The sequence below is a fragment of the Zeus faber genome (assembly GCF_960531495.2).
Source record: "Zeus faber genome assembly, chromosome: 21".
In the NCBI taxonomy this organism is placed as follows: domain Eukaryota; kingdom Metazoa; phylum Chordata; class Actinopteri; order Zeiformes; family Zeidae; genus Zeus; species Zeus faber.
The window spans coordinates 15,939,451-15,966,825 of record NC_137208.1 but is presented as its reverse complement, the minus strand read 5'-3'; the positions used below and the strand labels follow the sequence as shown (position 1 = coordinate 15,966,825).

Sequence of the window (27,375 nt, the reverse complement as noted above, 5' to 3'; positions counted from 1 at the left end):
CGCGGTGACAATGGTAGTCAGTTCTTTTGGACTCTTATTGTGAAGAGTACGTTTTGACCGTGGGTGCGTTTCGTCTCGTTATTGAGGAGTCCGAGCGCTCTGATCGATAACCCTCGGCGATCATTTATTGATGCAACGCCAATCTTGGACGTGGTCGGAGCAAATCGGTGATGCTGAACGGGGTTGATCCGCTGTGTTCTGCCGTAAGGTAAACGACGGTTCAATGCCATTGCATCCGTGGAGAAGCCGAGCCCAGCCTCTGCAGCTATCCAAGGAGCGTCCTGCCGCTAGAGCACCCCGCCGGAGCCTAGCTGATGACTGGCTGTTTCCTGTTGTTTGACAGGTATGGCGCTCGGATGCATGCATGCATGTTATGGATAATTGGAAATTGTTGTAAACATTTTTGTTCCGCAAACCCGGTGCACACAGTACATGTGCAGATTGTACTATATATATGCACACATGCAAACGTAGACAATTTCGTACAGAGGTGTATTATTTGTTGTAAAATCGTAGGTGTATTGCATATTGCAATTTTTAAAAATTGTTATTACTTTATTATTATTGGCTATTATTTCGATGTGAGGTCCTGTAACAGTGCAATTTCTGCCGAGGGATTAATAAAGTATCTATCTATCTATCTATCTATCTATCTATCTATCTATCTATCTAAAATATGTTTTCTTGTGTATGCCAGAGAAAGACAGAGAGAGAGAGAGAGAGAGAGAGAGAGAGAGAAGTACAGTGAGTGAGGAAGGGAGAAAGAAAGATGCTCTTTACTGTATATCTACTCTCCACCTTAGTGGGAGGTACCATGGCTGGTAAGGTGAAGTGGGTGACAGATATCGAGAAGTCGGTCCTCATCAACAACTTTGAGAAGAGGGGATGGACTCAAGTCACAGACAGCGAAGACTGGAATTTCTACTGGTAAAGCTTTTGCCGCTATAAACTCCATAAATTCCTAATCCGGAAAAACAATGTTTATTTTCAATGGTGGTCGTCCATACACATCAGCCCGCATCGATCCCAGGGATTCAGGGATCAATTTCACCCCTCCGGGTGTCACCATAATGGCTGTCCATTGTACGCAGGATGAGCATCCAGACCATCAGGAACGTGTTCAGCGTGGACACCGGCTACCGTCTGTCAGACGACCAGATGGTCAACCACTTCCCCAACCACTACGAGCTGACCAGGAAGGACCTGATGATCAAGAACATCAAGCGCTACCGCAAGGAGCTGGAGAAGGAGGGCAGCCCGCTGGCGGAGAAGGACGAGAACGGGAAATACATCCATTTAGGTAGTGCTGGAGATTTTGCCGCGGGCTTGTCTGTGTCTCTGTGTCCCATTTTACCCATAACCCTCCGAGCCTATTTTTCCCTTGAACACGTTTCCTTGTCTCTCTCGCTCTCTCTCTCTCTCTCGCGTGCGGCCCGACGTGCAGATTTTGTCCCCGTGACGTTCATGCTTCCGGCGGATTACAACCTCTTTGTGGAGGAGTTCCGGAAGAGCCCGTCCAACACCTGGATCATGAAGCCCTGCGGGAAGGCCCAGGGAAAGGGCATCTTCCTCATCAACAAGCTGTCCCAGATCAAGAAGTGGTCCAGGGACAGCCGCACCTCCTCGTGAGTCACCCCCGTCTTCGAACCACGTCGCCGCCGCCTCTCGTTTCAATAGCAGCCGCCCCCGTCGGCCTCCCGACTTAGCTTGTCCCTGTGCCCCAGACAGGACACTGTGCACAGGTTTGCGTGGGTCTGGACTCCTCCCGTCGGTGGTTCTCCAAATACATATTAACATATCGACATTGACGACTGACGAATCCGATAAGCTATTCACTTTTGGTGCAGGTGTTTCAAGCTCTTTACACAGATTCAACAAATAATGACTGTGATAATAATGACTCTGTATGCCTGCCTACAATACCTATTACCGGCCAAATGACCCTAGAAGTTACTGTTTTGCTCTTTCTACAACTTTTCATTTTCCACCTTGAAATTTCCATCTCGTTCTTGAATTATCTCATTCTTGAGTCATTTCGTCTTTCTTGATTGAATCAAACTTGTGTGCACTTTTGTATATACAGGGCTCGACATTAAGGCTTGTCCGGTTGTCCGCGACAAGAAGATTTATTTCCATTTTGCAACAGCCACATGGCATTTCAAATACCGGTGCGTTATGAGAAAAATAAAATAGCTAAAGGAGGTCACCTAGGGGCTTGTGTGAACATTTATTGGTATCACTCTGCATTGCCTATTGTTATACACAATCTAAATGAGTATGAAAATCATTTGTTGAGGTGAAAACCCTTGCATATAGGCTCTTTAAATCAAATTCCTATATTGGATCGTATATGTTGACGCTGTTGGGATGCTTTCAACTGTTAGTTCGTCTGAGTCCTGGATTCTGCATTCGCAAACAAAATAAAAAAAAAAATAAAATATTGTCATGTGTTCCCCGGACAAGTGAAAAGTGCATTGACTTGAAATTGGCTGAAGTGGCTTAAAAGGTTAACGTTGAACCCTGTATATACAGTGTCACGCTCTACCGTGATGTCATGTGCGTGATTCAAACTGAGTTCACCGGAAGCATTGAAAACCATAATGCAGCCAGTGGTGGAAAGTAACAAGGTAGGAGTAGTTTTTCAAGTATCTGTACTTACTTTCGACTTTCACTCCACTATGTCGCAAAGCAAATATCTGTACTTTTTACTCTACTACATTAACACAGTCGTGTAACTTATTATTGTTTTTGTTTTTTGTTTTTAATCTGGGTTGATAATTATAAACATTTTGTGTTGAAAATATGGATTTCTATCCGTGTACTTTCTTCAAATCGTGATTCACATTTATATCTATCGAAAGCAAGACAAATCAGGATACGGACAGATCTGCAGAAACAGGGACAGTAATACTTTATGCAGCATTATTATAGACTGAACATGACGAGTGACTTTTCTTTTAGGAAACGTCAACACGGCACTTTCACGAGAGTCGTTTTGCGCATTTGTACATTAACTTCAATGAAGGCTCTGAGTACTTCTTCCACCACTGCTTGCTGCTTATTGCCCTGGGCCATGTGATAGTGTCTGTTATTGATGATCAGTTCTTTTTTTTTTAATTTTTTATTTTTTTTTACCTGTGCTGTCAGCGTGCTGGGCATACAACACAGAGTATTTGTGTCATTGCATCTGGGACAGAGTTGGTCTGCAAGTCGAGTTCAAGTTCTCAACCTGCAATGCAACCCTTTTTTCTTTCTTAAATCATGGAGAACTGCTGCAGTAACTCTGTCCTGTGGACGACCTGTAGGAGCACAGTTTTTGGTTATGGAGAACCACCTCACCAGCTTCATGCTTTTTGCCGACAGGTTTGTAGCGTCCTCTAGTGGCAAGGAGGCGTACGTCATCTCCCTGTACATTGACAATCCACTGCTTATAGGAGGCAAGAAGTTTGACCTTCGTCTCTATGTGCTGGTGACCACCTACCGTCCCCTGAAATGCTACATGTAAGTGACCATCGACGGCTTTATTTATAATTATAACGTAGACATCTTCATGCTCACGTACTTCACCCAACTACTGAAAAAAAAAAAACGAACAGCGTTGCAACTACTACCGCAAATATTCAGGTGACGCTTTTGGAAAACTCTGGGTTCTTCCCCTTTCCCAGGTACAAGCTGGGGTTCTGCAGGTTCTGCACCGTCAAATACACACCGAGCACCAGCGAGCTGGACAACATGTTCGTCCACCTTACCAATGTGGCCATCCAAAAACACGGGGTGAGTGGCCAGCTCTCCCTGTTAACGCATGCCAAAAATGCACCGCGCCACGCCCATCTGTTTTTGGGTTCTAACGGGCGCGGCTGTTGCAGGACGACTACAACCACGTGCACGGAGGCAAATGGACCGTGAGTAACCTGCGCCTGTACCTGGAGAGCACCAGGGGCAGGGACGTGACCGGCAGGCTGTTCGACCAGATCCACTGGATCATGGTGCAGTCCCTGAAGGCCGTGGCTGTGAGTGACCAGCACAACAGCAGTTTTGTTTCTCCATCACGGGGTGAACAGTCTCTGAAAATCCCTTTTCATGAATTAATCTGCAAATTTATAGTCGTTGCCTTTCTGGACGATGTGGGCTTGAGTTAAAATACTTAATAACCAACTACAGATACGTTTATTTCAATCAATAGAACCATTGGGGTTTGCTTCCATACACATGACATATGTGACATTGAGAACACGCCACAGTCACAGTCACGAGGGTGTGGTTTCTTTTTTTTTTCTTTTGGATGGGAACCGAGGCCAACAGTTCCGAAACCAAAAAGAAGTTCCTGGTTTTGTCCTTTTTTTTTTTAAATCACTACAGCTCAGTCACTAGTCGCATACTTCCCCTTTTTGCTCTGAGGCGATCTTGATTCACGCACCATGGAATGGACGCATGGGACGCAAAGGGAACGATGTTGCAAAGACAAACGTTACGTCATTCCCGTCCTTCTGAAAGCAATGAAGCCACTTCCTTTTGTTTTGAAACAAGACGCTGAACGCCCACAAAGCATCAACATTATGATAGATAGATAGATAGATAGATAGATAGAAATCTGCAGTGTCAGCAATACCTTACATAAAAATAGACACAATTTATAATAAAGCAATGTAATAAAAATAAATGAAGAAAACGGCAATAAAGTATGACAATATACACTCATTTTATTGATGAACAACATACAACATGTATGAAAAATGACTGTATTAAATATAAGCCTAAAAATCTTTTGCGCTCTCTCCTCGATCATCTCATCTGGCATCTCATTTTTAATCTCATCTCTCTTTTCAGCCCGTGATGAACAACGACAAGCACTGCTTTGAATGCTACGGTTATGACATCATCATCGATGACAAGCTCAAGCCATGGCTCATTGAGGTGAGCGCCCTCCGCGGGAAGCGTACTTTAAGGCCGAATTTTATTTTATTTTTAATAAACAATCAGACGTGCGCACAGCAGGACATGTTATGAAATCTCTATGGGGCCACATGGAAAGAGCACACACACACACACACACGCACGCACACACACACGGAACGAGACGTGGATTCCTGACTGACGAGGCTCAGGGATATGGTTGCATGGTTGCACAGTGAAACCAAATCCACATTCCTCACCCGTGTGAGTTGGAATGCTCTCAAGGTTCGATTTCACTACTTACTTTAATGGTTTTTTTTTCTTTCGTTTTTTTAAACAATGCCCTGAACTATTCAACTATTCAAGGCCGTTGCCATGCATAACAATGTCGCGATAACGTTGATTTGTTTTGAAAATGCACGGCGGTTTACTTTTAATGTGGCCTCAGACCACCCGTGCAGTTCTCGCCCGGGTCTGACTTGTAATCCTTCTAACTTGGGCGTTTTCCTTTGGGGGGATCATTTCGGCACACGCTCACAATTAGAACCGCTTACTGGGTTTCAAGGCTAGGATCGAACTAGACCGTCTATTTTTGGTGGACACAGTTCCGTCTGAAGGGCGTAGATGCTCCCCCCTGCACGTAACTCTGTGAACAAAATGTGGGAGGTTTGCCTGTACCTCTGCCGCCCGCCTGCCGCCTGTGGCGGGAAGTCCGTTCTAATCCCCGCCCTGTCTGGTTGGTGTCCGCGCGTGCTGCGTTCCCAGGTCAACGCCTCGCCTTCGCTGACCTCCAGCACGGGCAACGACCGCATCCTGAAGTACAACCTCATCAACGACACCCTCAACATCGTCACGCCCAACGGGGACGTCCCCGACTGCCGCTGGAACCGCAGCCCGCCCTGGGAAGCCCTGGGCAACTACCAAGTCCTGTGAGTGGCACCGCCTCCCACGTGGCTCTGACGTTGTTTTAAAGGATCCTAGTCGGTTAAAGGTCAAAGTGACGCCTGTTCGTTCTCAAAGGATGTGCTGAAAATCTGACTGTGCCGTTTCCAGCACCAGACACACCTTCGATAGCTCAGTTGGTAGAGCGGAGGACTGTAGTGGCTGTAGCGGGTATCCTTAGGTCGCTGGTTCAAATCCGGCTCGAAGGAGAGGGTTCTTTTTGTACTTTTGTCAACTACAGCTGGAAGTGACGCCTGTTCATCCTCAAATGATGTGCTGAAAAGCTGACTGTGCAAAAATTCAGGCCCTTTCCAACACCAGACACGCCTTTGATAGCTCAGTTGGTAGAGCGGAGGACTGTAGTGGCTGTAGCGGGTATCCTTAGGTCGCTGGTTCAAATCCGGCTCGAAGGAGAGGGTTCTTTTTGTACTTTAGTCAACTAAAGCTGGAAGTGACGCCTGTTCATCCTCAAATGATGTGCTGAAAAGCTGACTGTGCAAAAATTCAGGCCCTTTCCAGCACCAGACGCGCCTTCGATAGCTCAGTTGGTAGAGCGGAAGACTGTAGTGGCTGTAGTGGGTATCCTTAGGTCGCTGGTTCAAATCCGGCTCGAAGGAGAGGGTTCTTTTTGTACTTTAGTCGAGGTTACGATTGACTGACTACAGCTGGAAGTGCCGCCTGTTCATCCTCAAATGATGTGCTGAAAAGCTGACTGTGCAAAAATTCAGGCCCTTTCCAGCACCAGACGCGCCTTCGATAGCTCAGTTGGTAGAGCGGAGGACTGTAGTGGCTGTAGCGGGTATCCTTAGGTCGCTGGTTCAAATCCGGCTCGAAGGAGGGGGTTCTTTTTGTACTTTTGTCAACTACAGCTGGAAGTGACGCCTGTTCGTCCTCAAATGATGTGCTGAAAAGCTGACTGTGCAAAAATTCAGGCCGTTTCCCGCACCTGACACGCCTTCGATAGCTCAGTTGGTCGAGCGGAGGACTGTAGTGGCTGATGGGGGTATCCTTAGGTTGCTGGTTCAAATCCGGCTCGAAGGAGGGGTTCATTTTGTACTTTTGTCAACTACAGCTGGAAGTGACGCCTGTTCATCCTCAAATGATGTGCTGAAAAGCTGACTGTGCAAAAATTCAGGCAGTTTCCCGCACCTGACACGCCTTCGATAGCTCAGTTGGTAGAGCGGAGGACTGTAGTGGCTGTAGCGGGTATCCTTAGGTCGCTGGTTCAAATCCGGCTTGAAGGAGGGGGTTCTTTTTGTACTTTTGTCAACTACAGCTGGAAGTGACGCCTGTTCGTCCTCAAATGATGTGCTGAAAAGCTGACTGTGCAAAAATTCAGGCCGTTTCCCGCACCTGACACGCCTTCGATAGCTCAGTTGGTCGAGCGGAGGACTGTAGTGGCTGATGGGGGTATCCTTAGGTTGCTGGTTCAAATCCGGCTCGAAGGAGGGGTTCATTTTGTACTTTTGTCAACTACAGCTGGAAGTGACGCCTGTTCATCCTCAAATGATGTGCTGAAAAGCTGACTGTGCAAAAATTCAGGCCCTTTCCCGCACCAGACGCGCCTTCGATAGCTCAGTTGGTAGAGCGGAGGACTGTAGTGGCTGTAGCGGGTATCCTTAGGTCGCTGGTTCAAATCCGGCTCGAAGGACAGGGTTCTTTTTGTACTTTTGTCAACTACAGCTGGAAGTGACGCCTGTTCATCCTCAAATGATGTGCTGAAAAGCTGACTGTGCAAAAATTCAGGCCCTTTCCAACACCAGACACGCCTTCGATAGCTCAGTTGGTAGAGCGGAGGACTGTAGTGGCTGTAGCGGGTATCCTTAGGTCGCTGGTTCAAATCCGGCTCGAAGGAGAGGGTTCTTTTTGTACTTTAGTCAACTAAAGCTGGAAGTGACGCCTGTTCATCCTCAAATGATGTGCTGAAAAGCTGACTGTGCAAAAATTCAGGCCCTTTCCAGCACCAGACGCGCCTTCGATAGCTCAGTTGGTAGAGCGGAGGACTGTAGTGGCTGTAGTGGGTATCCTAAGGTCGCTGGTTCAAATCCCGCTCGAAGGAGAGGGTTCTTTTTGTACTTTAGTCGAGGTTACGATTGACTGACTACAGCTGGAAGTGCCGCCTGTTCATCCTCAAATGATGTGCTGAAAAGCTGACTGTGCAAAAATTCAGGCCCTTTCCAGCACCAGACACGCCTTCGATAGCTCAGTTGGTAGAGCGGAGGACTGTAGTGGCTGTAGCGGGTATCCTTAGGTCGCTGGTTCAAATCCGGCTCGAAGGAGGGGGTTCTTTTTGTACTTTTGTCAACTACAGCTGGAAGTGACGCCTGTTCGTCCTCAAATGATGTGCTGAAAAGCTGACTGTGCAAAAATTCAGGCCGTTTCCCGCACCTGACACGCCTTCGATAGCTCAGTTGGTAGAGCGGAGTACTGTAGTGGCTGATGGGGGTATCCTTAGGTTGCTGGTTCAAATCCGGCTCGAAGGAGGGGTTCATTTTGTACTTTTGTCAACTACAGCTGGAAGTGACGCCTGTTCATCCTCAAATGATGTGCTGAAAAGCTGACTGTGCAAAAATTCAGGCAGTTTCCCGCACCTGACACGCCTTCGATAGCTCAGTTGGTAGAGCGGAGGACTGTAGTGGCTGTAGCGGGTATCCTTAGGTCGCTGGTTCAAATCCGGCTCGAAGGACAGGGTTCTTTTTGTACTTTTGTCAACTACAGCTGGAAGTGCCGCCTGTTCATCCTCAAATGATGTGCTGAAAAGCTGACTGTGCAAAAATTCAGGCCCTTTCCAGCACCAGACGCGCCTTCGATAGCTCAGTTGGTAGAGCGGAGGACTGTAGTGGCTGTAGCGGGTATCCTTAGGTCGCTGGTTCAAATCCGGCTCGAAGGAGAGGGTTTATTTTGTACTTTAGTCGAAGTTACGATTGACTGACTACAGCTGGAAGTGATGCCTGTTCATCCTCAAATGATGTGCTGAAAAGCTGACTGTGCAAAAATTCAGGCCCTTTCCAGCACCAGACACGCCTTCGATAGCTCAGTTGGTAGAGCGGAGGACTGTAGTGGCTGTAGCGGGTATCCTTAGGTCGCTGGTTCAAATCCGGCTCGAAGGAGAGGGTTCTTTTTGTACTTTAGTCGAAGTTACGATTGACTGACTACAGCTCGAAGTGACGCCTGTTCATCCTCAAATGATGTGCTGAAAAGCTGACTGTGCAAAAATTCAGGCCCTTTCCAGCACCAGACGCGCCTTCGATAGCTCAGTTGGTAGAGCGGAGGACTGTAGTGGCTGTAGCGGGTATCCTTAGGTCGCTGGTTCAAATCCGGCTCGAAGGAGAGGGTTTATTTTGTACTTTAGTCGAAGTTACGATTGACTGACTACAGCTGGAAGTGATGCCTGTTCATCCTCAAATGATGTGCTGAAAAGCTGACTGTGCAAAAATTCAGGCCCTTTCCAGCACCAGACACGCCTTCGATAGCTCAGTTGGTAGAGCGGAGGACTGTAGTGGCTGTAGCGGGTATCCTTAGGTCGCTGGTTCAAATCCGGCTCGAAGGACAGGGTTCTTTTTGTACTTTTGTCAACTACAGCTGGAAGTGCCGCCTGTTCATCCTCAAATGATGTGCTGAAAAGCTGACTGTGCAAAAATTCAGGCCCTTTCCCGCACCAGACGCGCCTTCGATAGCTCAGTTGGTAGAGCGGAGGACTGTAGTGGCTGTAGCGGGTATCCTTAGGTCGCTGGTTCAAATCCGGCTCGAAGGACAGGGTTCTTTTTGTACTTTTGTCAACTACAGCTGGAAGTGACGCCTGTTCATCCTCAAATGATGTGCTGAAAAGCTGACTGTGCAAAAATTCAGGCCCTTTCCAACACCAGACACGCCTTCGATAGCTCAGTTGGTAGAGCGGAGGACTGTAGTGGCTGTAGCGGGTATCCTTAGGTCGCTGGTTCAAATCCGGCTCGAAGGAGAGGGTTCTTTTTGTACTTTAGTCAACTAAAGCTGGAAGTGACGCCTGTTCATCCTCAAATGATGTGCTGAAAAGCTGACTGTGCAAAAATTCAGGCCCTTTCCAGCACCAGACGCGCCTTCGATAGCTCAGTTGGTAGAGCGGAGGACTGTAGTGGCTGTAGTGGGTATCCTTAGGTCGCTGGTTCAAATCCCGTTCGAAGGAGAGGGTTCTTTTTGTACTTTAGTCGAGGTTACGATTGACTGACTACAGCTGGAAGTGCCGCCTGTTCATCCTCAAATGATGTGCTGAAAAGCTGACTGTGCAAAAATTCAGGCCCTTTCCAGCACCAGACACGCCTTCGATAGCTCAGTTGGTAGAGCGGAGGACTGTAGTGGCTGTAGCGGGTATCCTTAGGTCGCTGGTTCAAATCCGGCTCGAAGGAGGGGGTTCTTTTTGTACTTTTGTCAACTACAGCTGGAAGTGACGCCTGTTCGTCCTCAAATGATGTGCTGAAAAGCTGACTGTGCAAAAATTCAGGCCGTTTCCCGCACCTGACACGCCTTCGATAGCTCAGTTGGTAGAGCGGAGGACTGTAGTGGCTGTAGCGGGTATCCTTAGGTCGCTGGTTCAAATCCGGCTCGAAGGACAGGGTTCTTTTTGTACTTTTGTCAACTACAGCTGGAAGTGCCGCCTGTTCATCCTCAAATGATGTGCTGAAAAGCCGACTGTGCAAAAATTCAGGCCCTTTCCAGCACCAGACGCGCCTTCGATAGCTCAGTTGGTAGAGCGGAGGACTGTAGTGGCTGTAGCGGGTATCCTTAGGTCGCTGGTTCAAATCCGGCTCGAAGGAGAGGGTTCTTTTTGTACTTTAGTCGAAGTTACGATTGACTGACTACAGCTCGAAGTGACGCCTGTTCATCCTCAAATGATGTGCTGAAAAGCTGACTGTGCCGTTTCCAGCACCAGACACACCTTCGATAGCTCAGTTGGTAGAGCGGAGGACTGTAGTGGCTGTAGCGGGTGTCCTTAGGTCGCTGGTTCAAATCCGGCTCGAAGGATTGGGTTCTTTTTGTACTTTTGTCAACTACAGCTGGAAGTGCCGCCTGTTCATCCTCAAATGATGTGCTGAAAAGCTGACTGTGCAAAAATTCAGGCCCTTTCCAGCACCAGACGCGCCTTCGATAGCTCAGTTGGTAGAGCGGAGGACTGTAGTGGCTGTAGCGGGTATCCTTAGGTCGCTGGTTCAAATCCGGCTCGAAGGACAGGGTTCTTTTTGTACTTTTGTCAACTACAGCTGGAAGTGCCGCCTGTTCATCCTCAAATGATGTGCTGAAAAGCTGACTGTGCAAAAATTCAGGCCCTTTCCACCACCAGACGCGCCTTCGATAGCTCAGTTGGTAGAGCGGAGGACTGTAGTGGCTGTCGCGGGGATCCTTAGGTCGCTGGTTCAAATCCGGCTCAAAGGAGAGGGTTCTTTTTGTACTTTAGTCGAAGTTACGATTGACTGACTACAGCTGGAAGTGACGCCTGTTCATCCTCAAATGATGTGCTGAAAAGCTGACTGTGCAAAAATTCAGGCCCTTTCCAGCACCAGACACGCCTTCGATAGCTCAGTTGGTAGAGCGGAGGACTGTAGTGGCTGTCGCGGGTATCCTTAGGTCGCTGGTTCAAATCCGGCTCGAAGGAGAGGGTTCTTTTTGTACTTTAGTCGAAGTTACGATTGACTGACTACAGCTCGAAGTGACGCCTGTTCATCCTCAAATGATGTGCTGAAAAGCTGACTGTGCCGTTTCCAGCACCAGACACGCCTTCGATAGCTCAGTTGGTAGAGCGGAGGACTGTAGTGGCTGTAGCGGGTATCCTTAGGTCGCTGGTTCAAATCCGGCTCGAAGGACAGGGTTCTTTTTGTACTTTTGTCAACTACAGCTGGAAGTGACGCCTGTTCATCCTCAAATGATGTGCTGAAAAGCTGACTGTGCAAAAATTCAGGCCCTTTCCAGCACCAGACACGCCTTCGATAGCTCAGTTGGTAGAGCGGAGGACTGTAGTGGCTGTAGCGGGTATCCTTAGGTCGCTGGTTCAAATCTGGCTCGAAGGAGAGGGTTTATTTTGTTCTTTAGTCGAAGTTACGATTGACTGACTACAGCTGGAAGTGACGCCTGTTCATCCTCAAATGATGTGCTGAAAAGCTGACTGTGCAAAAATTCAGGCCCTTTCCAGCACCAGAAACGCCTTCGATAGCTCAGTTGGTAGAGCGGAGGACTGTAGTGGCTGTAGCGGGTATCCTTAGGTCGCTGGTTCAAATCCGGCTCGAAGGAGGGGTTCATTTTGTACTTTTGTCAACTACAGCTGGAAGTGACGCCTGTTCATCCTCAAATGATGTGCTGAAAAGCTGACTGTGAAAAAATTCAGGCCCTTTCCAGCACCAGACGCGCCTTCGATAGCTCAGTTGGTAGAGCGGAGGACTGTAGTGGCTGTAGCGGGTTTCCTTAGGTCGCTGGTTCAAATCCGGCTCGAAGGAGGGGTTCATTTTGTACTTTTGTCAACTACAGCTGGAAGTGACGCCTGTTCATCCTCAAATGATGTGCTGAAAAGCTGACTGTGAAAAAATTCAGGCCCTTTCCCCCACCTGACGCGCCTTCGATAGCTCAGTTGGTAGAGCGGAGGACTGTAGTGGCTGTAGCGGGTATCCTTAGGTCGCTGGTTCAAATCCGGCTCGAAGGAGAGGGTTTATTTTGTACTTTAGTCGAAGTTACGATTGACTGACTACAGCTGGAAGTGCCGCCTGTTCATCCTCAAATGATGTGCTGAAAAGCTGACTGTGCAAAAATTCAGGCCCTTTCCCGCACCAGACACGCCTTCGATAGCTCAGTTGGTAGAGCGGAGGACTGTAGTGGCTGTAGCGGGTATCCTTAGGTCGCTGGTTCAAATCCGGCTCGAAGGAGAGGGTTCTTTTTGTACTTTAGTCGAGGTTACGATTGACTGACTAGTAGCTCGGTCAAAATGAGGTGATTCATTCACCGGACCTGCGTCGCAAACGACACGGCGATCCCGGACCTGAGAAGTGACCGTATCACCGCGTCTTGATAAGCCGTAAGACGGGCTGTCGCCAAGTATGAGCAGAGGGCAGGGACACACCGATGTTTCAAGATGCAACAGAAATCGACGCTGACTCCGAGTCTGTGGAAATCCCTCAGTAGTTTACCTGGGCGATCGTGAAATCGGTCGCGACCGGCCCTAGAAAGCACCGCCGTTTCTAAGAAAACAAAACCCCCACGCGCTGAAACATCTGGTCGACAGAAGTTTAACGCGGGCCCATTTCACCTCGGAAAGCTTGTACACGCCGCTTGTTTATTGCTGCACATCAAACGCTTGTTGCCTTGGCGACGGACCTCAAATTAAAAAACCTTTTTCCTTTTCTTTTTTTTCTGTTCCCTCAAGTGATCTTTGATACTTGTTGGCCCGAAACCATGTTAAATGTTGTCAGATGTCGTGTCGGACAAGAGATAGATCGATCGTCATACCCTGTGAATAAGCTGCTGATACAAAGGTCTTCCCCGTCCCAAAAGGGAGCCCTGAGCCAGATCTACTCGGTCACTTTATTTCGCCGAAAGTGGGTCCTTCGGGCCAGATTTGAACCGGCGACCTACGGATACCTGTCGCGCCCATGACACGCTGGCAGAGCGGGTCGACTGCAGGCGTGGGCCCCTGTGGGAATGTCCGTCCATCCAAATGCTGTTTCCTCAACAAATCCAACATTCAGGTAAGTCCAATGCACTTATATATATAAAAAAAAAAAACCTAACTCCTTCGAGCCGGATTTGAACCAGCGACCTAAGGATACCTGTTAGAAACACTACAGTCCTCCGCTCTACCAACTGAGCTATCGAAGGTGCGGAGGGACGTGGAATCGGCCTGAATTTCGCTCCATCCAAAAGCCTTTTCCCTTAAAGAATAAAGGATACTTCGTCTCTGTGTTGGCACAAGGCACGTCTGTTTTCGGCACCGACAACGTACGAAAAAGAAAATCCTTGGAGCCGGATTCGAACCGGCACCCTAAGGATAACAGCACAGCCACTACAGTCCTCCGCGCTACCAGCTGAACTGTCGAAGGGCCTGGCGCTGTGTGTGTGTGAATTTAAACTCACAACACTCAGTCCAAAGATCGCTGATAACCGGCTCCTCTTTCCCCTGAATGGAACGTCCGCAGGAGCGTGGAGGAAGTGTATATAGGGAGGGTGCGTTGGATCGAGACAGAACAATTTGTTTACACAGCGAATCCATGTCAAAGACCTCTGTGGCGGCTCTCTTTTCCTTTTTTCGCAAAATGTCTTCCCGCTTCCCACCGTGCATCCCTCGCTCCGAAGCCCGCCTCACGTCGAACGCGTCGCCGGATCTGACGGTCGGATCCTCCCGCCTAGGGGCCGTCGGGTGACCTGTGTTTGCGTCACAAAACATGACTCATATTTTTACCTGATCAAAAGTGAGCAATAGTTTTCTCAGCTGGACATTTATCATGTTCCATGAATGAGAGTTAAAAGCTTCCTTGATATAGTGTTTGCAAAGTGCGAAAAAAAAACAACCCACTTCAATTCACTTACATAATAAGAGATATATTGACAGTGAATATGGTGAAATCCTTTGTTTTAAACCCAGTTTCAATGAAAAACTGGACCGACCTCTCTGATTCCTTCTTCTGCCTCGCCCACCCCAGGTACGACGAGGAGCAGGCGCTGAGCGAGAGCGCCGAGCGCGAGCTGCGGAGCCGCTCGGGCCAGTCCCTGGGGCCCAGGGGCGCCAAGGGCGGCGCCGGACTCCGACCCACCGCCGCCACCTGGAAGTGAGGTCGCAGAGGGTTCCCGTTCCCGTACGTCTCTTAAAGGGGGGCCCGGATGGGGAGGGGGTAAAAAAAAAAAAAAAAAAAAGAGCAACTGGGACATTTTCCACCCCTTGACTCCTCCCCGTAGAGGACCTTTCTTTCTCCGAACCCCTGAAGTCCCAACCCGGGCGGGAGCCGCATCCCCAACGTATCCAACAAAACGAAGCATCAAACTGCATGAGTTTATGGACCGGTCACTGTTGAAAATGAAAAGAAGAGAGGTTAAAATGACACCACGACTAAAAAAATAAGCTCTTATGACAAGAAGAAACCAATATGGGAAAAAATTCATACATGTGGGGCGAGGAAGTTTTGATCAAGCGAGATGATCGATGCATGATTACATTCCCAGGTTGCTCTGAAATCTGTACCAAAACGGGGGAAACGACCCATCCCCGTAGATGAGGAGTGCGAAGGCTCCACAAAACTGCCTGCCCATTCCACACCCTGCGCGAGGTCTCGGACTCCGTCCAATTTGTCGGGAGATATTTCTTTTGTTTGTTTGTTTTAAGCCCTCATCCTCTCTGAAACTGTTGTATTTCGGTTTTTGGCCCCGGACCGCCTCCTAAGCGTTCTGCTCGTGAAACACGGCGGCCGACGAGGGAATCTCACCAGGTCTCGTCCCAGCCCAACCGGGAGAATATATCTTAACGCAGAACTTTGACTCCTGCACCCAACGCCGGAGATTTCCGAAACATTTGTGGACGAAGCTGCATGTGTGAAAGAGGCTTGAGATCGCTGAACCGACTATAAAAGGACTTTAAACTGCATACATATAGATATTGAGAGAGTAAAGGTTAAACGCAAGAGCACTGTTAAGGATATATAAGGTATACTTTAAGGTGAGTGAGTAGGTACCTATTTGGGTACATAACTAAATATACAGTATATAGAGCACATCATAGAATTTAATAATATTTTATATGTTATATGCATTTCCAGGGGCATTTTCCCTGAAATTGATTGTATTCAGAGATGACTTAATGCTTGTTTATTTATTGATTTATTTATTTTGGTCATACATCGCTAACTTTGATGGATAGAAAATTTTACATTTTTGTGTAGGGAATAATGACGGTTTCATTTCCATATATCTCAAGAACCTTTCTAATTATGTATACTAAGTTCCTACATAATTTTCTATGCTTCCTTTGGAAACTAAAACTTATGAGTGAATCTCAGCAATCATATGCCTTGTTTGTACCAGGGAGGATATTTATTAAACTAGATGACCTCTTTTCTATCAAATGTTTTCTATGCCCTGATCTGTTTTGATCGTATTCTTTTGAATTCATTTGATTCACAAGATTTCAATGGAAACTCTTGATATGATGGAATCGATGCAATCGCTACGTCTTTTTCCTGTTCATTTATTGGAAAAAAAAAAAAAAGGGAAAGGGGGGGGGGGGGGGGATTCTAAAGCCAATACAATGAACCTAATCTGTCTGGATTTCAGATTAGCAGAGGTCAACCATTCAAAAGGCAAATGACCTCCGCTCCTGTGTTGTTGTGGTGGCCGTGGCAACAAAGCACTGCCGCTGCATGGCTGAAGTCCACGGTTCCAGGCTCCTTTGGTGTAGATACCCTTGGAGGCTTGACATTCCCCCGAACCCTGCGCCTAGATCCAGCTCGTAGGGTGCAAAAAAAAAAAAATCACATTGTGGTCCGAGCGGCAAGTTGTACCCCTTGTTGCCAAAACCGGAGCAGGATATGACAGCTGTTAAGTAAGGGTCTGGCCGTTCCTGGCATAGTATCCAAATCCATTTAAAATGAGCCAAACAGTAGGAGAAGCCTTTTTTTTTTGTGAGCACTTTTTTTGTGTGAAAACAATGTCAGGACTTTTCTATATTACACTGTTAATATCCATATTGGTGCTGCATTTCTTTCAAAATGTAAATAAAAAAAAGGATTCCCTTGAAAACCCCCAAAAAAGTAAGACATAAGATTATAACTTTACTTACTTTGATTGATTGATTGGTTGATTGGGTTTAGTTTGATTGTTTGGTTGATTGATTTATCGGTTGATTCAGAGATTTACTCACTATGCTTTGATACAGTGGACTGATTTAAATGAGTGAACAGACACACACACACTCCTTAATTTGCAATTCAAATATTTCTTAGAGAAAAAACAGTGTTTTGGTCCATCATCAGGTATATATTACAATTTCATGATATAATATTTCCCTATTTATACTGGGAATATTTTAATTGCAAGTTAAGACAGAGTGAAAAAGTCTCTTCGGATAGTTTGTGGGAATCCAGTTTCTCTCCTAAGCTCCTGCCTCTCCATATAGGTCATCTCAAAACCACTTTTCTTATCATTTAATATGTGCATTGTGCATCCATACATCTTGTATTTCTCCTCAAAATATGCAATTTGGTCGTAAATTGTTACGATATAAGTGTGTGTGAGAAATCATTTTAACCTTGGGGCAAGAAATTTGAGAAGATTGTCAACTGTCAACAATTCAATTGAATTAAATTCAAAGGCAACTCAATTAAATGGAAAACATAAAGAGACGAAAAGAAATTCAATGAAGCGAAGATAAAGTAAAATAAAGACGGAAATGTGTAAACACTGAGCGTAACAAAATACATCGAAATAGGTTAAGACAACGTCACCTAAAGATGTTGGATCGATTGATTGACTTTTATATATTCTATTTATTTCTTTTTAGATATTGCATTGATTTGCTTATTCGCGGATGTTGCATCGATTAATTGATTTCTAGTTATGGCACTGATTTGTTTATTTGTAAATATTGCGCATTTCTTTATTTGTAGAGATGCTGTTTATTTGATTATTTTCGTATAATGTAGGCATAAAGTCACTTTTAAATATGTAATTGATTTCGTCATTTATCTCGTTTTTCTTGGAGTTATTAACGTTTACATTATTTTACTCATGTGTTTGAAAGTGAGCGAAGTAAGTTTTTTTTGGGGGGGGTGGGGGTGGGGGGGGATGTGACGTCAGAGCGCCGCCCCGCCCCGCACTCGCTCCGCGGTGGGACTTCGGGCTCGGACTAGCGCGACTATCCGCAGCGGGAGAAGTCGTTCTACGGCTGAATATAGACGCTCGAAGGGGACTCACGGCGCTACAGGTAACATCACACTCAAACGGCTACGCGCCGCCCTTTCTCTTTGGTTATTATGGAACTCTTTTTTTGCGGGTTAACGTCAAAGCTCCGGGTTGCCCCCCCCCCCCCACCCACCCACCCACCCCCCCTGTGTTAGCCGGGGCTGGTAGCTGTCACGCCGGGCAGGTCTCCCACCAGTGCCGCCTGTAAATGCAGTCCAACCCCGGGGGTGAATGAGTAACTTGAAGGTGTCCTGGCGGCGGCGCGAGTGTTGCCTGGCGGACTTTTTCCGGGCCGGGACCTCACGGCTCAAGGGTTAGTCGCCGTGCGATCAGTTGACACGGTTGCGATACAGCCGCCTGATCGCGATTATCCGGGCGGATCGCGATGATCTGAGCGGATCGCGGGCTTTTTGTGAAATCGTCGGGTTTCGTCGTCTTATGTTCCCACCATTTGAGTTGGGGAAAATGAGCGGTTTAACCTGGATTCTTGTTGTCCGATCTTCAACGCCAGTAAATGGCTCCTCTGCAACAGGCAGACATTTATTAGGACCGGTCTTTCTTTATGCCGCTATTAAAGTGGCGTAACAAGTGGCGGTTCTACAGTTAAATCCTTGATAATCACAATGAATTGTGTGACTTAATCGTCAAGTGAAGTATACTGGTGGTGAGAGCCCCGGTGAACGCTTGTGGGGAAACTCCTGCCAAGGCAGAGCACGCTGGCGCCCAACACACAAGGGAATTAAAAGTCCAAAGATTCTGCACCGTCGAGCCCAAATTCTGTGCTCCCCCTGTTGTTGTGGGGCGGGTTTATTTAAGCGACTGGCGTCGTTGCCCATTTACTTCTCGGTTGCCGCGGGGCTGTTTCTGGTCGTTTCGGAAGGGCGGGGCAGGTTTTTCTACGCGTAGATAACCCCCTGGTCCATATCGTGCACACGGCGTACTGCGTGTTGTTGTTTTGGCCGCCCGCGCGTATCCGCCTGATTTGACCGAGGACGACTTCACCCTCGACCCGCACAGATAACGTGGTGAACAAGGAAGTGGCAGCCTTAGGATGAGCGCAGCCAACACGCGAGGCTGTCACGGTCGCGGGATGGAATCCTCCTCGGCCGATCACTTTGGCCCCGTCCGCGCGTCGGACCCGGGGTGACCCGGCAACCGGGCGGCGGGGGCCCCGGGAGTTGTGTTTGTCTTAACCTCCCGGATTCTGCTTCTTCCCTCGGACGTGGGTGACCTCGAGCTGATGGCTCCTTCCCGGGAGCGAGGCGTGATCGCCGTCGAATTAAATTAGACTCGGTGCCCTACTTTAGAAGGTCGGGTTTCTCCCCGACGTTCTACATTAAAAAAAAAAAAAAAAAAGGTGCGTCGAAGTGACGCGGTCCGCCCTCATCCGAATCCACTCGTGGTTATCCTGTGTGCCTGCGTACAGTGCCGCGAACGTAATTGGGTTTTTTTTTTTTTTTATTGAGAATTTTAGGGAACCGTGTCACTATTCCGGGCAGTCACGGCAGCTCTTTAGCGGGCAACGCTTATAGAGCTGTGTTCTGAATTTCTCACCAGAGTCCGACCCGAGGAAAACCCGCCGGGGGAGGCGTCGCAGTGTCAACAGGGATCGCCCCCCCCCCCTGTGCGTCGTCGATAAATCACCCTCGGAAAGATTAAACTTGCCAGCGTTAGGGATTAGCGCCTGGGAACTCTGCGCGCCGTCATTGTGAGAGGCGAGCTGGCGAATAACTCCTCATGAAGTTTTGTTTTGTTTTTGTTTTTGTTTTTGTTTTTGTTTTTGTTTTGTTTTTGTTTTGTACCCCCGCGGCGGAGGCAGAATGGCCCCCTGTTGAACGCGTCGTCGGAGCTGTTCTGCTTCCGCTAAGTCTTCCACCGGGCCCGGGCTGTTCTGTCATGTGAGCGCCGTACGGGTGGGTGGGTGGTGGTTCCACAGGAAACGGTGTCGAAGTTCCTTGAGGTTGACGTCGGGGTCTCCCCTTCCATGTCACGTAATACAGTATTTCCCTCCATTATGTTTTGCTCTCACTTATTGGCAACACCCGTGGAAAATTCCTGAAAGGGGGGGGGGCAAATTGCCATTGTTTGCCTCTTCTCTTTTGGTTGACCGTGGTGCAAGGGTTTTTTTTTTGTGGGGGGGGGGCAGGGCCGGCCATTGAGGTCGGGTCACTCGCGTCGGAGCACAGGCCGCGGCTGACTCGTTGTTGACGGACGGCTTCATTCATCGGCCGATTGTTCTGGAGCCGCTTGTTCTGGAGCCTGAAGCGCTGGTGCGCTTTCGCTGATCTATCTGATGAGAGAGCACGGGAAGGGTGGTTCGGAGCGCCGAGCGCCGCTTGTTCGGAGCCCCGCGAGCCCGGTGCAGCTGTCGGAGAGAGCCCCGCGCGAGGAACGGGGGCAGAGGTGGTTGACTGCAGAGGAATGAAAGTCAAGGTTGAGACCCGCGATCGCCGTGGAAAGTTATGACCTCAAGTGTGTGAGCGTGTAAGTTACTTGTATGTGTATCAAAAGCAAGTGTGCGTGTGCGCGCTCTTTCCATGTGGCCCCATAGGGATTTCGTAACATGTCCTGCTGTGAAACCGCAATATTGTAGGGCTCGATCGGCTCAGCGAGACCCCCTGCCAAGCGATTCCCGAGGGGGTGCGCATGAAACAAAAGAAGGAAATGGAAACAAGGAACTCTACCTCTTTAAAAAGAAAAGAAATATAATCTGCCCCCGGCCAGATAAGCACTTTTGGTGCGATTACGACACTGACAAAGTGGAAGGCAAAGTTATTTTTTCAGCCTGCCTGTTATGTAATCATACCCCTTTTCCAGCAGTCCCCATGACAACGCATTTGTTGTTGCTGAGTCGCTTAAACAGAGATGGTGTGTTTAGTCGCCTTGCGGTGCTCCTCATCAGGACAACAACCAAGCAGTGGAGAGCAACACTAGCTATCCTGAATCCCGATGGCTGAAACTTTTATTAACCCAGCGACAAAGTGGGTGTGATGCGAGGTACACGGGAGTGTACGATCAACAGAACACAGAAAACAACACACGAACATGCAGCATCTTCGTTATGCCAACATACAGGTGGAGGAGAAAGGGATTTGCTTGTTTTTCCTGTATTTCCAAGCCCAGAGGAGCAACTGGGATATTCCCCCGTGGGACAAAACTATGTGTAGGAGGGAGGGGCACTCCCATGTTGACTTTTATTCAGGCAGGCAGAACGGGGCAAGGAATGGACGGATCCCCAGTTCAAACAGGCAGCAGAGTTTGACACAACGCCGCTCTGTTTCGCAGAGCGGTGCAGGAAAGTGTCCTAAAACCCGGAAATGAGTTAGCATTTTCGCACCTCCGGTCCCCCTCGTCTGGAAGTCAATGGGTTTTTTGAATGGGTTTTTGGTTAGATGCCTGAACCCAGGTCTGTGGCTAACACAAGCTAAAAGAGATTTTCACATTTTGTTCTGCAACTTAAAAATACGTCGGTAAATATCCCATTCGTGAATTTTGAGGCTTCTACGTGTCTTTAAAAAAAGACGGTTGCTAACAGGTGGTTTGGTTGTCAGGGACGTTAAACGTCATCACGCCGAACATGGAAACTCATATACTCACTTGTCCGCCTTTACTGCCTCTAGTCGTGTTTACACTCGCGCTCTTGCAAACTATTCCAACTCAGACTTTCCAGGTCTACAAGTTGGGAGCTCAGTGGGGGTGACGTTGAAGTCCTGCGACCATGGTGTAGTTTGTTAATAGCCTCACGTTAGCTTTTTACTTCTGCCGATTGCATTTGCACTTCAGTAATCATAAAAGCGGTGTTCATTTGTGATAGTTATCTTGCTGAACAAAACATCTAAGTATCATAAACTTTTGTTTGCCGGAGAGCTCGTTTTCTGCAATAATCCAAAATTCAGTGGAAAAATCCCATTGGCTTTTTGTTGTGGGAACCAGGGCGATGCTAACTTCTGGGTTGGCCTCCAAAAAACACACCGTCCCTGCAGCACTCTATTCCGCTCACAGTAATGTGAAATTGACACAAGAGGCGTGCGTGTATGTGTGGGCAAATTTGTTTCTTGAACCTAGGTAACATTGATTAGAAATTGCTGCAGTAGAATAAGATCGTTTATTGTGCATGACCATAGCTTGATGACAGATTTCTTGTTTTTTTTTCAGGCAGCACAAGTTTCTTTGTATAGCACATCATACACAATGGAAATTCAAAATGCTTCACATAAGTTGTATAAAAGCATAGAAATAAAAAGCTTAAAATGGGATGAAGACAAATCGAATAAAATTACAGAGAGAGGTTAAATCTAAAATTCTATGTGTGGGAGTTGATACTTATAAGCTGTGTTGACCGCTTTTAATGTGAAATTGCCCCTAAACATCTACAGTCTGCTCAAATTGCTGGACGTGACCGCTCGTGATCCGAGATCACCCTTGACATCTCATATTGTGGTGTACTTAAATGTCATGACTAACCCAACGAGTACCGAAAATCTAAAAATGGACATAAAGACAAAGATAAGAGATTAAAGGGGACCTATGGGGCTCCTTTGAACAAGTTAATATATGGTCTCTGAGGTCACCAAAACATGCCTTTGAAGTTTTTTGCTGAAAATACCACCTAGAATATGCATTCCAGCCATTCTAATATGCCTATAAACCATTCTGTTTCTGTGGGGTGGTGCCACCCTCCTGAGGCCCCTAGTTCTGTGAGCCAATGGGTTTGACCTTGTTTTTCGGGTTCTGTTGTATGAAGTCCGTAAACTTTCACTGATTTACCCCTATCAGTCCACCAAAACCTACGTCCGAACAAATCTGAGGCAAGAAACAAGCAACCCGGTTGCTGAATCTTCACTCATATTAGATCTACAAGGCCTCATTTAAAGGGTTTGTTCTGGGTTTGACTTTCGTAGGCAAGGGCACTGCTGCACTGCCGGTTGCACTGCACTGGGTTTTTTTTTTTTGTTCCATTCAGCAAACGCCGGAAAATGAAATTAATAAACAAAATAAACACATCTACAATAAAACACACTATTTTTATTGGTTTTGTTTGGAGAAACTGACTTCCGATCGCACGCCGCAGCCTACAGTCAATGTACCCATACCTTTTTTTTTTCTTCTATTTGTTTTTTAGTAGAGAAACAATGCTGCATAATTATTTTTGAAATACTTACATTTGCATCCTCTACAGTTTCTCCACAGGCAGTTGGTTTTAATTCCCCTTTCTTTTTCAGAAGTTTGTGCTGGTCTGTGAGCCAACAGAGCAGTTCCCAGCGGCACTTGTTATTCTCCAGCCTTGGGTGGAATTACTCAGATGGGGCGCGGTTCTAATTCAACTGAAGCCCCACTTGATGTAGGAATGGGCTACAAATCTGAATGGCTTGTTTCACCACATGTTTTCTAAAATGGACAGCTCACAAAAACTGACTTGAGTTGTCTTATTTCTAGGGCTGTACCCGACTCAGAATTTTGTGACTGGAATAGGATTTGGCTGTTGATTGCGAATATTCGACTATTCGGGGGGTGGGGCTCTTCCAATAGGCGAGATAGGTGGCTGCCTAGGGTGCCACCCAAAGGGGGGGCATGGAGAAGGAGGAATTGGGGCAAATTCACTGAGGTCCTGACCGACATCTTTAACCTGTCACTGGCCCAAGCAGCTGTCCACATGTGCTTCAAAACCACCATCATCGTGCTGGTACCAGAAAACAGCTCTGCTGCGGGCCTAAACGACTTCCGCCCTATTGCAGTCACCCCCACCATCACAAAGTGCTTTGAGAGGCTGGTCCTGGCTCACCTCAAATCCTGCCTACCTCCCACACTGGTCCCAATTTGCCTACCGGCAGAACAGGTGCACGGAGGACGCCGTCTCCACGGCACTACACTACATTGGCTTCGGCTCAGCATTGAACACCATCCTCCCCTCCAGACTAGTCATCAAATTAAGGTGACCTCACCTTCAACCCCTCCCTCTGCAACTGGATACTGGGCTTCTTAACCAAAAGACGCCAGCATATCAGATAAGGCGACCTCGCCTCCTCAACCCTTAGCCTGAACACCGGCGTCCCACAGGGCTGTGTACTGAGTCCTCTCCTCTTCTCCCTCTTCACCCACTACTGCACTACTGCACATGGCTCCAACACCATTATCAAGTTTGCCAAGCTTGACACAACGGCGGTTGGCCTCCTCAACAACAACGATGAGACGCCTGGTGGCGTTGTGCGCCGGCAGCAACCTGACCCTTAACATCAAGAAGACCAAGGATCTCATAGTGGACTTTGGGAAGATAAAAGGTGGCACCCACACACCCCATCCATATCAGCGGGATGGAGGTCGAGCGTGTCACCAGCTTCAGGGTTATGGTTGTCCACATCTCCGAGGACCTCTCTTGGACCCTCAACACCTCGTCCCTCATCAAGAAGGCTGAGCGGCGTCTCACCTTCCTGAGGATACCCACCTGTCTCCCCAGATGCTGGTGAACCTCTACCACTGCACCATCGAGAGCACCCTCACCAACTGCCTCTCAGTCTGGTACGGCAACTCTACAGCTGCGGACCGAAAAGCACTGCAGAAGATGTTGAAAACTGGCCAACGCATCACCGGCATTCCACTCCCCGCAATCGAGGCGGTCTCTTCAGCACAAGCGGCGACTGCGGCGGGCGACTGCGGCGGGCAACTGCGGCGGGCGACTGCGGCGGGCGACTGCGGCGGGCGACTGCGGCGGGCGCCTGCGGAGGCTGCGTAGCATCGCCAGAGACACCTCTGACCCCAGCCACAAACTGTTTGCCCTCCTCCCCTCTGGGAGGCGCTACAGGAACCTCCATTCCAGGACCACCAGGTTCAGGAACAGCTTCTTCCCCTCAGCTGTCATCTTGCTGAACTCTACACCACGGTGACAGCCCCCCCCATACCTGGATAACCCCCCCCAACCCCACACACACACTCAAATCCCCCCCCCCCCCCCCATCCGCCTCCAGATTACCCACGCGCGCGCACACACACACACACACACACACACACACACACACACACACACACACACACACACACACACACACACACACACACACACAAACTGCACTCCAGTGACTGAACTCTTGCACATTGCACTTTAACCTTACACGCTCCTATTTATTGTTTCTCTATTCATATTTATACAACCAGCTATACCAATGTCAATCTGTTAATACTGTTTGCATGTTCATGCCCACTCTGTCATTACTGCTAATACCGCTCTTGATGTACTTTAGTGCATCCATATCCATTCTGTAAATACTGTTAATACTGCTCATCATTCAGTTAATACTGCTCATACTGTATATATTTTAGTGTATTCATATTCATTCTGTCAATACTGTTAATTCTGTTCATACTGTACAAATTAACTCTATTCATATATTATTCATATACTTATATTTTATACATACGCTGCACTTTACTGCTTCTTTTGCATTCTGGTTAGATGCTAAACTGCATTTCGAATCGAAATATATTCATGATACCCCTTATTTATAATTCCTCGTTGAAATGTTATCTTATCTGTGCATTTTGTAAGCTTCTATGTGTTTTATCCTTTCATTGTTCTGGATATTGACTGGGGAAAAAAAAAAAAGAAAACCCAAAACACGACTGCTCGACTTGAAAAAATCTAAGTCGACTTACGGGTTTCCGACTGATGATTCGACTCGTGGACGTTGAGGCGGCAGCCCTACTTATTTCACAATTTGCGTGTTAGTAGGCCCATCAGAGACCCAAAGGTCCCCTTTCAAAGAAGCGTCTCCTGCTTTGAATGTTTTGTGTTCTCGACAGGCCTGTCCGTATTAGTCAGGATTAAAAAAAACAAACAAAAAAAAACAAAAAACACATGACGTCAGTTGGGGACCTCCCGTATCACACCAACACCATCCTCCCAATGGCTCACAGACACTAATGAAAGTGGTTTATGAGAGTGTGGTATGCCTCACACAATCGTGTGTGTGTGTGTGTGTGTGTGTGTGTGTGTGTGTGTGTGTGTGTGTGTGTGTGTGTGTGTGTGTGTGTGTGTGTGTGTGTGTGTGTGTGTGTGTGTGTGTGTGTGTGTGTGTTTTATTTTTTTTCTCCTCAAATAACCTTTTTAGCCAAAAACAAAGCAGCAGTACAAATTGCGTCCAATCAGACGCCTGGCGTGCTCGTGCATGTTGGTTGCCGATGATCTCACCTCTTGCGCTCCGCATTGCACCACCGTTTCCTTTCTCCCCTACGGCTTCCCCTGTTATCCGCTCAATTCTTGACATTGTCTTTATTTATTTTTTGTTTTTTTAACTTCAGTGTCCCCCGAGGCCTAAATCAAGTAAGACCTACATTCCTGCCTTGTGTCAGTGCACAGATATACAGGTTGCATGTCGAAGAGCTCTCACTTGGGAAGACTGGAGCGTCTGTCAAGTCAACATAGATTCAAAATCTGCGCCGCCTAACTTGGACTGATAATGGGCTGCCCCAGGAGAAACACTAGACTCTGGGCCGAAATTAGACCGACTCCAGTGGGGCTTGGTATAGAAATGACTAGATTCCTGTGGTGCTGCCGATTGAATTGCATCAATACTAATGAGTATTGGCATTCATTATGAAATGTCAAACCCAGCTTATTGATCTTTTCAGTATCGGTTTTATCAATAAAACCGAAGAGACATCCACACGTGAATCATAAAAAAAACACAACTGCTCCTCTGCTCTAATGTGGAGAGTGTGTAAAACGTCTGCGGTAAGCTACAGAACAAGCCCGTAAAAGGTTAGTATTTTCATTGGGAGGCTGGCTCGATTAAGTTTGTTTCTCTTGATACAAATGTATTTCGGGGTAGAAAACGACGTGCCTGTGAGATTGTGCACGGTATCAATCCTTTTCCACGCGAATAAACTCGCGTTATTAGCCTCAAGCTCTCTGTGTTGCCTACGAAGAAAACCATCGGGGGTTGTCCCCCTGCTGTTGCATGACTGCAAAATTTGGTGAAAATTGAACTTTCGACCCAAGGGTTCATCGGAGGTCGCGGCGCGTGGTGTTCAATGCAGACGGAGGCAGAGCCTTCCATCGGCCTATTGGAAAGCAATGAATATCGATTTGCAGTCAACTGCATTCTGCAACCATGGGAATGAGGCATAAAGATTTGTAGAGTCAGCTCAAATGTGTCATGTGATTTCTGCATTGTGAAACGTTTCCACAAGGTGTTTATTCTAAAGCGTTTTGTGTTCCAGGTATCAAAAAGGTCCAGATGTCGGTATCGATTTTTACGATTTTTATCCGACACCCGACCCTCAACTCCGTATAAACCACCTCAGAAACCGGTGGTTCTTCCACTTTCACCCCATCAAAGCTATTAGTTCCATATCTTCTGTGTCAGTCTCCATCTTGCTGTCCACTCCAGGGTCACGTGGGGTCACTCATGCATCCACACAAGCCATGACTAATGCCTTCTCGCTCCCAGCAGCACTCAGTGACTAGATACCCTTCACGTGCTTTCAGTCATCGACCGGGGTTTGCGTCTCGCCTTTGCTCTTGCGGTCTCCTTAGCGTCTCCCGCTCTTTTGTGTCCGCGCAGCTGCTCTCTTATTCTCTACGTCACCCCGTGCAGCTGTTTGGCGCTTTCTTGCTCCCATGCCTCGGGCCAACAAATTTAAAAA

At 47.6% G+C, this 27,375-nt stretch overlaps 2 protein-coding genes across 4 annotated transcripts in view; both read left to right on the top strand.

Annotated features, from left to right (window-relative positions):
- Positions 1-811: 811 nt before the first annotated feature.
- ttll1 (tubulin tyrosine ligase-like family, member 1) lies at positions 812-14,619 on the top strand (the record flags this gene model as incomplete). The annotated part of the gene is made up of 9 exons (XM_080022248.1): positions 812-927; positions 1,092-1,300; positions 1,445-1,625; positions 3,364-3,501; positions 3,666-3,774; positions 3,867-4,010; positions 4,828-4,914; positions 5,659-5,822; positions 14,490-14,619. The coding sequence occupies exons 1-9, from the start codon at positions 815-817 to the stop codon at positions 14,617-14,619; spliced, it is 1,275 nt and encodes a 424-aa protein (XP_079878374.1). The 5' UTR covers positions 812-814.
- A 3,042-nt stretch (positions 14,620-17,661) lies between these two features.
- The window catches only part of pacsin2 (protein kinase C and casein kinase substrate in neurons 2), a 26,500-nt gene continuing 16,786 nt past the window's right edge, over positions 17,662-27,375 (top strand). For 2 of the 3 annotated variants that reach the window (XM_080022680.1, XM_080022681.1), the window contains exon 1: positions 17,662-17,758. The gene's annotated coding sequence lies outside the window, so the exon portion shown is untranslated. Of the gene's footprint in view, positions 17,759-20,115; positions 20,221-27,375 lie in introns of those variants that run through there. The other variant, XM_080022683.1, reaches the window with a different exon arrangement.